Here is a 13,460-nt window from a genome sequence, read left to right as displayed (position 1 = left end):
AAGGTTAAACACATATGTCTGCCATAGATGGCTTTCCCCCAGCATCACTTAGCAGCTTTACACTACAGAATAAATGTTTCACCTCGGCTGGTCTACCCAAAGCCCTCTTTGAGGTTACTGATTAGTTTTACAATCAACAACAGACATCATTGAGACAAATATGTAGAAAATATGAATGTCTTTCTTCTGTTTAAAACTAATTATTGCAGATGTCTCATCACCCTCTAGGTGTGATCTATGTGTTACAAAGCGTAATGTAGTATATCCAAATGAACGCTGAAAACAGATGTTGTAGTCCAAATCTCAGCTTTTATTAAAGAATACATAAATTCCAAAGAGGAAAAGCATCCCAACCTCCGTCTCCAACTGCAACAGTTCTCCTAGTCATCACATTCCCTTGGAATCCCCCAATGATCCATCCACCAACATTCTTACCCCACGTAAGACTATTCCAATAGAGATAAATAGGCTATAACACCTCACCCTCCTTAATGCAAAAACAACATAAATATAATGAAGACATAAATTCTTCACATCAGATCATAGTCCTTGAGATGCGTAGGGAACTTGACAGTTCTGTTCGATCTTCTCACCACCAAACTTCTTGACGAATTATTATTAATTTCCTTGGATCTCCTCAAATCTGTGTCCTTCGAAGAATTAGCAAAGTCATTCCTATGCATCCCATCTTTATTCAGGATACTGTGATCACCACAATACTTGACTACCCTATTTAGGTTCCATCTTCTATTATCATCCAGTTTTATGGCATTGTAAAAAGTTTCACAACTTTCATTCGAAAAGACAGTTTCCTTTTCATGAGAGGATTCTTGATCAAAACTCAATCACCAACATTAATCACAGTCTTCTTCACAGCGTTTGCTTTATCAAAATTAAGTTTACTCTTCACCTTCTTCACTCGCTCCTTATGCATCCAACTATCATTCACCACCACTCTATCTCTACAATCCAGGAGATCATTGACCCAATTGGGTTCTAAAATTGTTTTTCCACACCTGTCTCGAAACAGAGCAAAAGGTGTTTGACCTGTAGATGAGTGTGTCTATACACATAAACCTTTTTCAATACCTCCTCCTTCCAATCCAATCGACTCTCTTAAGCCATAGAAATGCTCTCCTTCATACCCCGATTGAACCGTTCCACCATGCCATTGCATTTGGGGTGTTGCAAAGCACACAGTTTGTGTTTAATTCCACACCCACTCAAAAAATCATGAATTTCTCCGGAAACAAACCGCCCACCAATATCCGTAAGTAGAGTTGAGGGTATGCCTTCTTTAATTATTAAGTCTTTCATGAATTCTACCACCTTACAAGTCTCAATGCTCTTAGTAAATCATACTTCAGGCCACCTTGAAAACATGTCAATAACCACAATCACATATTCAGCCATGTTCCCACCATATATAGGTCCTAAAATGTCTAAAGCAATGTCTTCCCACATACCTTTAGGCGCATCCCTAATCACCAGGGGTTGTACTTTAGGTTTCATAGCTTTTTCACTAACAGCACACTGTAGACAATCTCTCACCACTCTCTCAGCATGAGTATCCATGCCCGGCCACCAGTAGGAGGAACGCAATCTCTCTTTAGTCTTTGAAATGCCCATGTGACTGCTATGAGCTTGATTTATCAAGTGTAATCTCACATTTGAATGAGGAACCAATCTTGTACCCCTCTGCAGCAGGTCACGATCAACCGCAAGTTAATTCCTTACATTCCAAAATCCACTACTTTCACAACTACCCTTATGTGTATTCTTCCACCCATCCCGTAGCAACTTGATGACTTCCGTCAACACACCATCAGCCAAGGTCTCCTCACGCCATTTTGCTTCTGGGATTATTTCGAAATTAACCTCACACACACGATCAAAACACTCCAAACCATCATTCAAACACTCATCCTCCTGGGTCTTAGATTCCGATGAAAGTAACCTCGATAACACATCAGCTGACAGATTGTATAAACCAGGAACATATTCCACAACAAAATCATACTCTTGTAGTCCAACAATCCATTTTGTGATCCTACTAGACACCGCTTCAATACCTTTAGAGTGAAAAACTTCACATAACGGTTTGTGATCTGATCTTACAATAAATGACCCTCCCCACAAAAAAATCTTAAATTTTCTAATGTCCCAGAATACTGCAATAGCCTCCCTCTCAATGACAGAATAATTGGTTTCAGTGCCTTTGAAACTCCTAGATATGAACGCAATGGTGTTTTCAGGATTCAGACACCCTTGTTGTAAAACAGCTCCCAAACCTTTGCTACTGACATCTGTAGTCAAAATAGAACGTACATTTGGATTGAAATATTTCAAAGCAGATGCCTTTGAGAGAGATTCCTTCAGATCAATAAATTGCTTCTCACATTCCTCATTCCATGTAAATTCAACGCCTTTCTTTAATAAACACCTCATATTAAAACACGAACTAGCTAAATTTCTGACAAACTTACTGTAATATTCAGCCATGCCAAGAAATCGCATTAATTTCTCTTTAGACGTAGGAGATGATAAACATCAAATGGAATCAACTAGTTCTTTCTTGGGCAACACACCCTCACCATAAATGGTGTGCTCTAAATAATCAATTTTATTCACTCCAAACTTGCATTTCTCAGCTTTTATGGTCAAACCACATTCCGCAATTTTTCCTAGAACCTCCTTAAGTCTTGCCACATGTTCATTAACATCTCTGCCATAAACCAGAATATCGTCCTGATACACACACATCACATATACCTTTCAAAACACGTTCCATTATTCTTTGAAATACTGAGGCAGCAGAAATCGAACAAAAGGTAGCCGTATAAATATAAAGGTACCATATGGGGTAATAAAAGCTGTAAAGTTTCTACATGACTCATCTAATTCAACTTGGTGATAAGCTGAAGTGAGATTGATTGTAGAAAAAAACTTTAGCTCCAGAGACCATGGAAATTAACTCAGAGATATTGGGAAGAGGATACCTGTCAACCACAAAGCACTTGTTGAGCTTACGAAGATCCACACATAATCTAATCTTGCCATTAGCCTTCTTGGCAATAACAATAGGAGCTAACCACTCCGTACCTTCCACCTCTTCAATCACTCCTTGATCCTTCAATCTCATTAGCTCAGCCTGAAGGTCACTCCTTACGGAGAAAGGGACACTACGAACTTTACTGTAGAAAGGAATAGAACCAGGAAGCATTTAATCTTGTAAGAATATCCTTTCATACAACCTATTTTGTCACTGAAGATTTTACTAAAGTCACAATGAAGAGAAGTCACTAAATCAGAGCATGCTAAGGCATTCCCCACCTCCTCAACACATAACTGCTCTTTAAGAATTATGGAATGAGAACTGTTCAAGCATGACACCCAAATCCTTTTGATGCCACCAACTAATTATGCTGTCACCCTTTTTCAAAACATAGATCTTTCCAGAGACATAACGTTGACCATACTCAAGCAAGCCTAGAAAATAGCCATGTAACTCTGTTGGTTCTCCACCATATGCACACGGTCTGATATCAGGTTTCAATAATTTTATTTTCCCTTTTAGATGTTCCTGATAAAATTGATTAGAAACTATTGTGATCTTGGCACCAGAATCAAAGAACAACAAGTTCTCTTTCCCTTTCATCATAACATAATCTTAGGGGCCCTTAACGCCATTGTCAGATACTTGTAAAACAATTTGACCACACTGAAAATCCCTACCATCCTTACTCTCATCCATGTGATTATCGACAGAGTTGACCATCTACTTAGACTTCCGTTGATTACACACAGACGAAAAATGATCCTTCTTCTTGCAGAATAAACAGGAACTGTTAATAGCTGGACACACCCTATCTTTTGCAAAATGCCCTTCTTTACCACACCTATAGCATCTTTTCTTTTTAGAGACGTTCTGAGGCAACTCTCTACTGGCATCCTTATGACTTTTGAACTTACTGTCTTTTACCACAGAAACATCATTAGAACTGTGTTTTCTCATAACTTCAACATACTTCAGGGAATGTTCAATTCTTTTCGCAATGGAAATCACTTCATCCAGATGAGGATCATCCAACAACCACAACTCATCACGTACTTTGTCAATATTGCATCCTTGCATAAATTGATCACAAATTCTTTCATCAAGAGATGAACCAAACTTGCATGAGGAGGCCAAACGTCTCAAGTCAGTAACATAGTTTTCAACAGTTTCCCCATCAAACTGTAATCTTTTACCGAAATAATATCTTTCTAATATGGTGCTAACCTTTGGTAAATAATGCAGATCTAGTTTCCTAATGCAAATTTCATATTCATTTAGATTGATTGTTTCACTGTCAGGGATGTCAGGGAGGTGATCAAAAACCTCTTGCCCTTCCGTACCTAAACAGTGTAGCAATAACACAGTTCTCCTTTCAGTACTTAGTGAGGTCCTACAAACTCTGGCATATCTCTCAAAAACTTTCTTCCATTTACCCCACCTGATGGGAGGTTCACCCGGGGTGGGGAGAAAGAAAGGAGGAGCAGCAACATTCTGCGTTATCAGAATTAATCAAAAGAGGAGAATGACACAAAAGAAAGCCAAAAAAAAAAAAACACAACCAAAGAAATAAAATGAAAGAAACAATGAAATGTCTCAAGTCCTTGTTTAAACGTGAGGACATGCACCAGTAAGGTGGACCACCAATAATGAGATATGAATGCGTGCCTTTTGCAGTAGGTAAACCACAATAGGCTGAGGAAAGTGAAGAAACAGGTGGCCAATGTTGGAGTAACAAAATTAAGACAACTTCATAAAGTCAATATAACGTGCAAATAGAGGTTGTTGAGAGAAGGACAGAAATCCAAACAGTTAAAAAATGACTGTAAACGCAGAAAAATAAGGTCCTGTAGGTCCAACGGTGAAATGCTGAAGTGAAATTCGGAGTAGAGGATGGAGGCACAGAGCAATTAGCACTTTAGTGGTTTCTGAAGATACAGTAGTGTTGCTAAGCAACGATGCTGAGGAAACACTGGTTGCTCGTTGTTAGAAATGGGGTCCTTGGTTGACAGTCAGGTTGCCCCCTGTTCAAGCAAAGACCCTCACTCTAGTCAGGGTAAAAGAGAATCACCCTCAGCTAACCCCTGCTTACCCCCTTGGTAGCTTGGCAGAGCAGTAGGCTTAACCTCAGAGTGCTAGGCGTAAAGTATTTGTACCAACACACACAGTAACTCAATGAAAACACTACAAAATGACACAACACAAGTTTAGAAAAATAGGAAATATTTATCTAAACAAAACAAGACCAAAACGACAAAAATCCACCATACACAAGTCAAGTTATTAATTAAAAATCAAAAAGAGTCTTTAAGTAGTTTTAAAAACACACTAGCGCTGCTAGAGTGAAAATGTACCTGGTGTGCGTCCAAAATAACCCCGCACGGGCGGGCGTGCGTCGAAAATAACTCGGCACGGCGGTACTCGAGTCAAAAATCCAGCCACACAATGAGTCGAAGGTCCAGCCGCGCAGGTTGCGATCTCCCAGCCTCCGTCAGCGATGCTGTGCGTCGTTTCTCCTGCTCCGTGCGTCGATTCTTCGGTCGCGTTTCCTGCGAGCGTCGTTTCTCAGCTGCGGAGCGAGCGGCGCGTCGTTTTTCAGCCGCAGATCGGATTCGCGTTGATCTTTTCCCCGCAAGGCGCTCTGTGCGTGGATTTTCTTGTCTTTAGGCTGCCAGCTTCTCCTTTCAGGGTCCCAGGAACTGGATGGGCACCACAGGGCAGAGTAGGAGTCTCTCCAGAGGCTCCAGGTGCTGGCAGAGAGAAGTCTTTGCTGTCCCTGAGACTTCAAACAACAGGAGGCAAGCTCTAGATCAAGCCCTTGGAGATTTCTTCTCAAGATGGAAGGCACACAAAGTCCAGTCTTTGCCCTCTTACTCTGGCAGAAGCAGCACTGCGGGAAAGCTCCACAAAGCAGAGTCACAGGCAGGGCAGCACTTCCTCCTCAGCTAACAGCTCTTCTCCAGGCAGAGGTTCCTCTTGATTCCAGAAGTGTTTCTAAAGTCTGTAGATTTGGGTGCCCTTCTTATACCCATTTTAGTCTTTGAAGTCACCTTTCTTCAAAGGGGACTCACACCTACTTGTGAAATCCTGCCTTGCCCAGGCAAGGCCTCAGACACACACCAGGGGGTTGGAGCCGGCATTGTTAGAGGCAGGCACAGTCCTTTCAGATGAGAGTGACCACTCCACCCCTCCCTCCTAGCAGAGATGGCTAATCAGGAAATGCAGGTTACACCCCAGCTCCCTTTGTGTCACTGTCTGGTGTGAGGTGAAAAACAACCCAACTGTCAAACTGACCCAGACAGGGAATCCACAAACAAGGCAGAGTCACAGAATGGTTTAAGCAAGAAAATGCTCACTTTCTAAAAGTGGCATTTTCAAACGCACAATCTTAAAATCAACTTTACTAAAAGATGTATTTTTAAATTGTGAGTTCAGGGACCCCAAACTCCACATGTCCATCTACTCTCTAGGGGAATCTACGCTTTAATCATATTTAAAGGTAGCCCCCATATTATCCTATGAGAGAGACAGTCCTTGCAACAGTGAAAAACGAATTTAGCAGTATTTCTCTGTCAGGACATATAAACCACATTACTATATGTCCTACCTTATCCATACACTGCACCCTGCCCTTGGGGCTACCTAGGGCCTACCTTAGGGGTGCCTTACATGTAAGAAAAGGGAAGGTTTAGGCCTGGCAAGTGGGTACACTTGCCAAGTCGAATTTACAGTGTAAAAATACACACACAGACACTGCAGTGGCAGGTCTGAGACATGATTACAGAGCTACTTATGTGGGTGGCACAACCAGTGCTGCAGGCCCACTAGTAGCATTTGATTTACAGGCCCTGGCACCTCTAGTGCACCTTACTAGGGACTTACTAGTAAATCAAATATGCCAATCATGGATAAACCAATCACATACAATTTCACACAGAGAGCATATGCACTTTAGCACTGGTTAGCAGTGGGAAAGTGCTCAGAGTTCAAAAGCCAACAGCGACAGGTCAGAAAAAAATAGGAGGCAGGAGGCAAAAAGACTGGGGATGACCCTGCATAAGCAAAAGTCCAACACGACCCCCTACCAGCCTAAAGCCAGGGGAGAACAATCAATACCTTGATGTACTTCCCTGATTGGGGCGATAGAACAAGGACCCAGGCCCACAACAGCAGGGGCATGTTCCAGTTCTACGCCTTCCTGACTCCAGTTGGATCCCTCTGTCCATACTCTCAGGGCCCACTAAGCTAACCCAGGGGGAACCCTTCTCCACATCTACAGACACCATCTGTGCAGCACCTAACTTTACTTTGCTCACAGATGAATTGCAATGGGCAGATAGTACCACCAGGGCCAACACAGTGGTGTTGCCCACTCCACCCCCGGGGTGTGACTCTCGTCCCCCCCCCAGGGGCAACTCTGTCCACCAGGACAGCAAGCCACGGTGGCCCCGGACAACTGTCAGGGATGAGAGCCCGACCTCAGGCCTCTCCAACCACTGTGACTGCGGAGAGTGGGGGGCGGTAGCCCCAGGTGCCTGGCACCCTTTGACCACTCTCTCTTCCACCAGGTCAGGGATGACAACCTGACCCTGGTCCTCCCCTCTGGGGCTCTGTACCCTCCCTGCCGAAGCGGCACCCCCAGAGTCAAAAACTGTCAGGGTGCTTGTAGAAGCAGTCCTGCACAATTCTTCCACCAGTGCAGGGCTGTTAACCTGCAACTGGTCCGCCAACCTGGGGTCTGTACCTTCAGGTTGGACCAGGGCCAGGGGTGAGGCTCTTTCTCCCCTGTCCCTACTCTCAGGGTTCTGCACCCCCCCCTCAGGGAGAGTACCCCTTGAAATCACACCAGGGGGGGTGATTGGGCAAACCGCCCACCCCTTCAGGTCAGGGTTTACCCCCTGCACCTGATCCTCCAGTCCAGGGTCTGTACCCACAGACTGGACCACTGCCTGGCAACCCAGGACTTCCTGGGGGGCATACCTAGCCCCCACCAGGTCAGAGTTTACCCTCTGAACCTGGTCATCCAACCCAGGGTCACCACCCTGCGGTTGAACCACTGCCTGGCACACCAGGACTTCCAGGGGGGCACACTTACCCCCCTCAAGGGACACACTGTCCCCAAGGGCCACACAAGAGTCTGGCTGGCGCAGGTCTCCTGACCTCTGCCCATCTGACAGAGTCTGGATTCCCCCGAACCCCGAAATGGTCTTACCAAGGTCATTCCTGGGGGGCTCTGCTCTCAGAGCTGACCCCTGACCCTCCAGGTTCTCCACTGGGGTCCGCAACCCCCTCTCAACCCTCTGTCTGGACTTCTGCACCCCCTCACTAGGAGTGGTACTGCCAGACACCAGAACTGGTGGGACGCTGGCTACAGCCGCCCCCCCAAGTTCTCCTGACACTGTGGGGTCTCCCTCAACAGATGGCCCTATGGTACAGGCTAGGCTTCCCTCATGGAACCCTCCAGGACCTGGGACCGGATCTCGGGCACCTTGGACCTCAGCCCATCCCCATTCCCTCTCCTCAGAGACTGGACATGGGGTCCCTCACCCATCCCACTACACTGGGACCTACCTGGGACACTACAATCCTTCCCTACCTCACCTGGTTGGGAAATACCTAGGCCACTCCTCTCAGGAGCACCCCCAAATGCCTCTTCAGACTCTCTGGTACTCACCAAGAGGTCTGCCTCCATTGTAAGCTCCCTGGGGTCAGAGAACTCACACTCCACCTGGTGTTGGCGTAGCTCTGGAAAATAAGGACTAGACATATGCTCTCCAGCAATTACATCACTCAGCCCCTTACATGAATTAACCAAAGTACCCTTCACCCAACCATCCAGTGACTCTGCTTTGGAAAAGCACCCCACATCACCCTTCTGAGACTGGTGAGACAGTACCTGACTGTCCCTGACACTCAACCCACACTCTTCTGGGATGTCTTCACACTCCATAACCAGGACTTCTACCTGGGGGGAACCCCTCTCCCGGTCACTCTCACCTAGAGTCAGTAGAGTGTCATTCCCACCAGTAGGAATATGACTCCCCATGCCAGTTCCCCAATCCACCTCAGGGACCCTGTGCATCACTGGAGCTACCTCATACCCCTGAACCTCCTGGTGTGTGTTAACTCCCTCCTTCAAGTAGGGCACCACATCTCTGGGCATGTGCATTTCTTCAGCAGCACTAGATATAAAATTGTTGCTGCCACCATTCCAGCTGGATTCAGCCCTCATGACTTCCAGCGGTTTCAATTTAAGCTTGTAAGCATAAATCATCCTTTGTATCTCGAAGTCCCTTTCCCACTTGTCATACTCCCTTTGCATCCTCAACTTTTCTGCCTCCAACCGGCGAACCCTTTCTGCCTGTCTGTCCTGCACATCTTTAGGAGTCAGACCCTTAGACGACACCCTGCTACCCCTCCTGGGGACCCTCCCCCCCAGGCGTAACAGGTACCTCCACTACACCACTGTGTATCCTCTGCACTTCCCCACCCACATTCTCCTCCTCTGTGTGCCCTCCAGCCTTCTTGATTGTCACCCCGGCCCTCTGTGCCTTTTGCAGCTCCCCCTCCCTGGTGGAGCTCTTAGTGGGACAGTCAAGATCTTTAAGGAACTGTTTCAATTGAGCAACTGAGTACTCCTTCAGTTTCTCCATTTCAAACACAGCTCCAGCTGTTGCATCTCCAGATTGAGACATGATGGTCACAAGTGCAAAGTTCCAAAGGCAGAAAATAAGTTCCCAATGAAGTAAAAAGAATCAGTCAAGGGATCAGCAAAATCATGGAAGTAGAACAAAAAGGAGTCCTTAAGAGAAAAAGCAAAAGATCACCAAACAAGTAGTATGTGGTCACGTAGTGGTCTCAGATCAAAACAGTAGTGTACACTTAATCATTGTATGTCAGGCACAAATACAAGTCCAAATCCCGACCGCTGATCACCAATGTTAGAAATGGGGTCCTTGGTTGACAGTCAGGTTGCCCCCTGTTCAAGCAAAGACCCTCACTCTAGTCAGGGTAAAAGAGAATCACCCTCAGCTAACCCCTGCTTACCCCCTTGGTAGCTTGGCAGAGCAGTAGGCTTAACCTCAGAGTGCTAGGCGTAAAGTATTTGTACCAACACACACAGTAACTCAATGAAAACACTACAAAATGACACAACACAGGTTTAGAAAAATAGGAAATATTTATCTAAACAAAACAAGACCAAAACGACAAAAATCCACCATACACAAGTCAAGTTATTAATTAAAAATCAAAAAGAGTCTTTAAGAAGTTTTAAAAACATGTACCTGGTGTGCGTCAAAAATAACCCCGCACGGGCGGGCGTGCGTCGAAAATAACTCCGCACGGCGGTACTCGAGTCAAAAATCCAGCCGCACAATGAGTCGAAGGTCCAGCCGTGCAGGTTGCGATCTCCCAGCCTCCGTCAGCGATGCTGCGCGTCGTTTCTCCTGCTCCGTGCGTCGATTCTTTGGTCGCGTTTCCTGCGAGCGTCGTTTCTCAGCTGCGGAGCGGGCGGCGCGTCGTTTTTCAGCCGCAGATCGGATTCGCGTCGATCTTTTCCCCGCAAGGCGCTCTGTGCGTGGATTTTCTTGTCTTTAGGCTGCCAGCTTCTCCTTTCAGGGTCCCAGGAACTGGATGGGCACCACAGGCCAGAGTAGGAGTCTCTCCAGAGGCTCCAGGTGCTGGCAGAGATAAGTCTTTGCTGTCCCTGAGACTTCAAACAACAGGAGGCAAGCTCTAGATCAAGCCCTTGGAGATTTCTTCTCAAGATGGAAGGCACACAAAGTCCAGTCTTTGCCCTCTTACTCTGGCAGAAGCAGCACTGCAGGAAAGCTCCACAAAGCACAGTCACAGGCAGGGCAGCACTTCCTCCTCAGCTAACAGCTCTTCTCCAGGCAGAGGTTCCTCTTGATTCCAGAAGTGTTTCTAAAGTCTGTAGATTTGGGTGCCCTTCTTATACCCATTTTAGTCTTTGAAGTCACCTTTCTTCAAAGGGGACTCACACCTACTTGTGAAATCCTGCCTTGCCCAGGCAAGGCCTCAGACACACCAGGGGGTTGGAGCCGGCATTGTTAGAGGCAGGCACAGTCCTTTCAGATGAGAGTGACCACTCCACACCTCCCTCCTGGCAGAGATGGCTAATCAGGAAATGCAGGTTACACCCCAGCTCCCTTTGTGTCACTGTCTGGTGTGAGGTGAAAAACAACCCAACTGTCAAACTGACCCAGACAGGGAATCCACAAACAAGGCAGAGTCACAGAATGGTTTAAGCAAGAAAATGCTCACTTTCTAAAAGTGGCATTTTCAAACGCACAATCTTAAAATCAACTTTACTAAAAGATGTATTTTTAAATTGTGAGTTCAGGGACCCCAAACTCCACATGTCCATCTACTCTCTAGGGGAATCTACGCTTTAATCATATTTAAAGGTAGCCCCCATATTATCCTATGAGAGAGACAGTCCTTGCAACAGTGAAAAATGAATTTAGCAGTATTTCTCTGTCAGGACATATAAACCACATTACTATATGTCCTACATGTCCTACCTTATCCATACACTGCACCCTGCCCTTGGGGCTACCTAGGGCCTACCTTAGGGGTGCCTTACATGTAAGAAAAGGGAAGGTTTAGGCCTGGCAAGTGGGTACACTTGCCAAGTTGAATTTACAGTGTAAAAATACACACACAGACACTGCAGTGGCAGGTCTGAGACATGATTACAGAGCTACTTATGTGGGTGGCACAACCAGTGCTGCAGGCCCACTAGTAGCATTTGATTTACAGGCCCTGGCACCTCTAGTGCACCTTACTAGGGATTTACTAGTAAATCAAATATGCCAATCATGGATAAACCAATCACATACAATTTCACACAGAGAGCATATGCACTTTAGCACTGGTTAGCAGTGGGAAAGTGCTCAGAGTTCAAAAGCCAACAGCGACAGGTCAGAAAAAAAATAGGAGGCAGGAGGCAAAAAGACTGGGGATGACCCTGCATAAGCAAAAGTCCAACACTTGTGTCGGAATAAAGACGCATGAGCTAAGTATAAACACACCTGGTTGCCTGGAAACTGACGCTGACAGCAGGAAGAGCGCGCTGAAGACAGTGTGTGTGTAGACAAGCTGGACTTCAAAGAATACGATGGTTGCCCCGGAAACAGGACGATTGAGCTTAAGTACAGACGCTCGAGCCGAAGAAACGGCCATGAAAATAAAACCACCAAAATAGAGTTCAAAAGAGCTCCCGCAAAAGAATAATAAAAACAAATTAAGGTGGCAAGGAAAACAGAAGAATGGCACTCCAGTGACAACACCGAGCGAAGTCAGGATGCTTCTCCGAGTGGCGTAGGAAAGCCCCTCGGCGCCAGTGTTACAAAGCATAATATCCAAATGAACGCTGAGAACAGATGTTGTAGTCCAAATCTCAGCTTTTATTAAAGAATACATAAGTTCCATGAGAGGAAAAACATCCCAACCTCCGTCTCCAACCGCAACCGTCCTCCTCGTCATCACATTCCACTGGAATCCCCCTAACAATCCATACACCAACATTCTTACCCCACGTAAGACCATTCCAAGAGAGACACATGGATATAACACTATGCTTAATGGAGATTATTGTACAAAGCCAAGCCAAGCCTGCTGCACTGGGGGGGACTACTTAGCATTACTTTGTGCTCAGTGGGAACACTACCACTTTAGTTTTCACTTTTTGTAAAGTATTTCGGAATCTTGCCAGGGGCGAAAATATAAAATGTTCTAGGTAAGCAGGTAGTTTTAAAAAAAGTAGATTGACTCCTGTTTTTTTAACTTTGATCATATGCTGGAAACTCAATGTCTATAAAAAGCCAAGTGCAATTAAAAGGTGACATGAATTAAATTTTGATATGTGTTGTTCATAAATATTCCTACCAGGAATTTTTAGAAATTAGAAATAGGGGATTAGGAGAACAAGAGTAACAGAGACGGTCGAAAAGGGATAAACCAGAATACCCTGGTAATTTATTTGGCCACCGTCAAGCTGTTGAAGTCTGCACATAGGTTTAGGGTCAGAGACAGCATACAGAGAAAGAATGGAAGAAGGAAAGGAGACCAAGGTTAAAGAGTAGACAAACTCACATTTATCCAACGGTGGTTCATAAACTCCGTAATGGTCATACGTTCAGTTGGGTCAGTCTTCAGCAACTGTCGAATCATTTCCTTGGCTAAATAAACATGAAACAAACAAGGATTTGGGGGTTAATTTAAATTTATGAAAGCAATAATAAAAAGCATATTCTAGATTATGACTGAAGCATTAATAAAATGCTAATCTCCACATATCGGTTACTCCCTCCAGTCCATACTCTTCCATATTTGACAAAATCATTTCCTGCATCTTATGTATAATTCAATACTTCCAGTA

The 13,460-nt window shown here is 45.1% G+C and overlaps 1 protein-coding gene across 1 annotated transcript in view; it reads right to left on the bottom strand.

The window, feature by feature from the left end:
- The window catches only part of MAPKAPK3 (MAPK activated protein kinase 3), a 189,353-nt gene that overhangs the window by 31,298 nt on the left and 144,595 nt on the right, over nt 1-13,460 (bottom strand). The window contains exon 10 of the mRNA XM_069206771.1: nt 13,175-13,260. Within this exon, the coding sequence (XP_069062872.1) occupies nt 13,175-13,260 (86 nt within the window). The remainder of the gene's footprint in view (nt 1-13,174; nt 13,261-13,460) is intronic.

This window comes from Pleurodeles waltl, chromosome 9 (genome assembly GCF_031143425.1).
Source record: "Pleurodeles waltl isolate 20211129_DDA chromosome 9, aPleWal1.hap1.20221129, whole genome shotgun sequence".
Taxonomy (NCBI): Eukaryota; Metazoa; Chordata; class Amphibia; order Caudata; family Salamandridae; genus Pleurodeles; species Pleurodeles waltl.
This window is presented reverse-complemented; position numbering and strand designations above follow the sequence as displayed.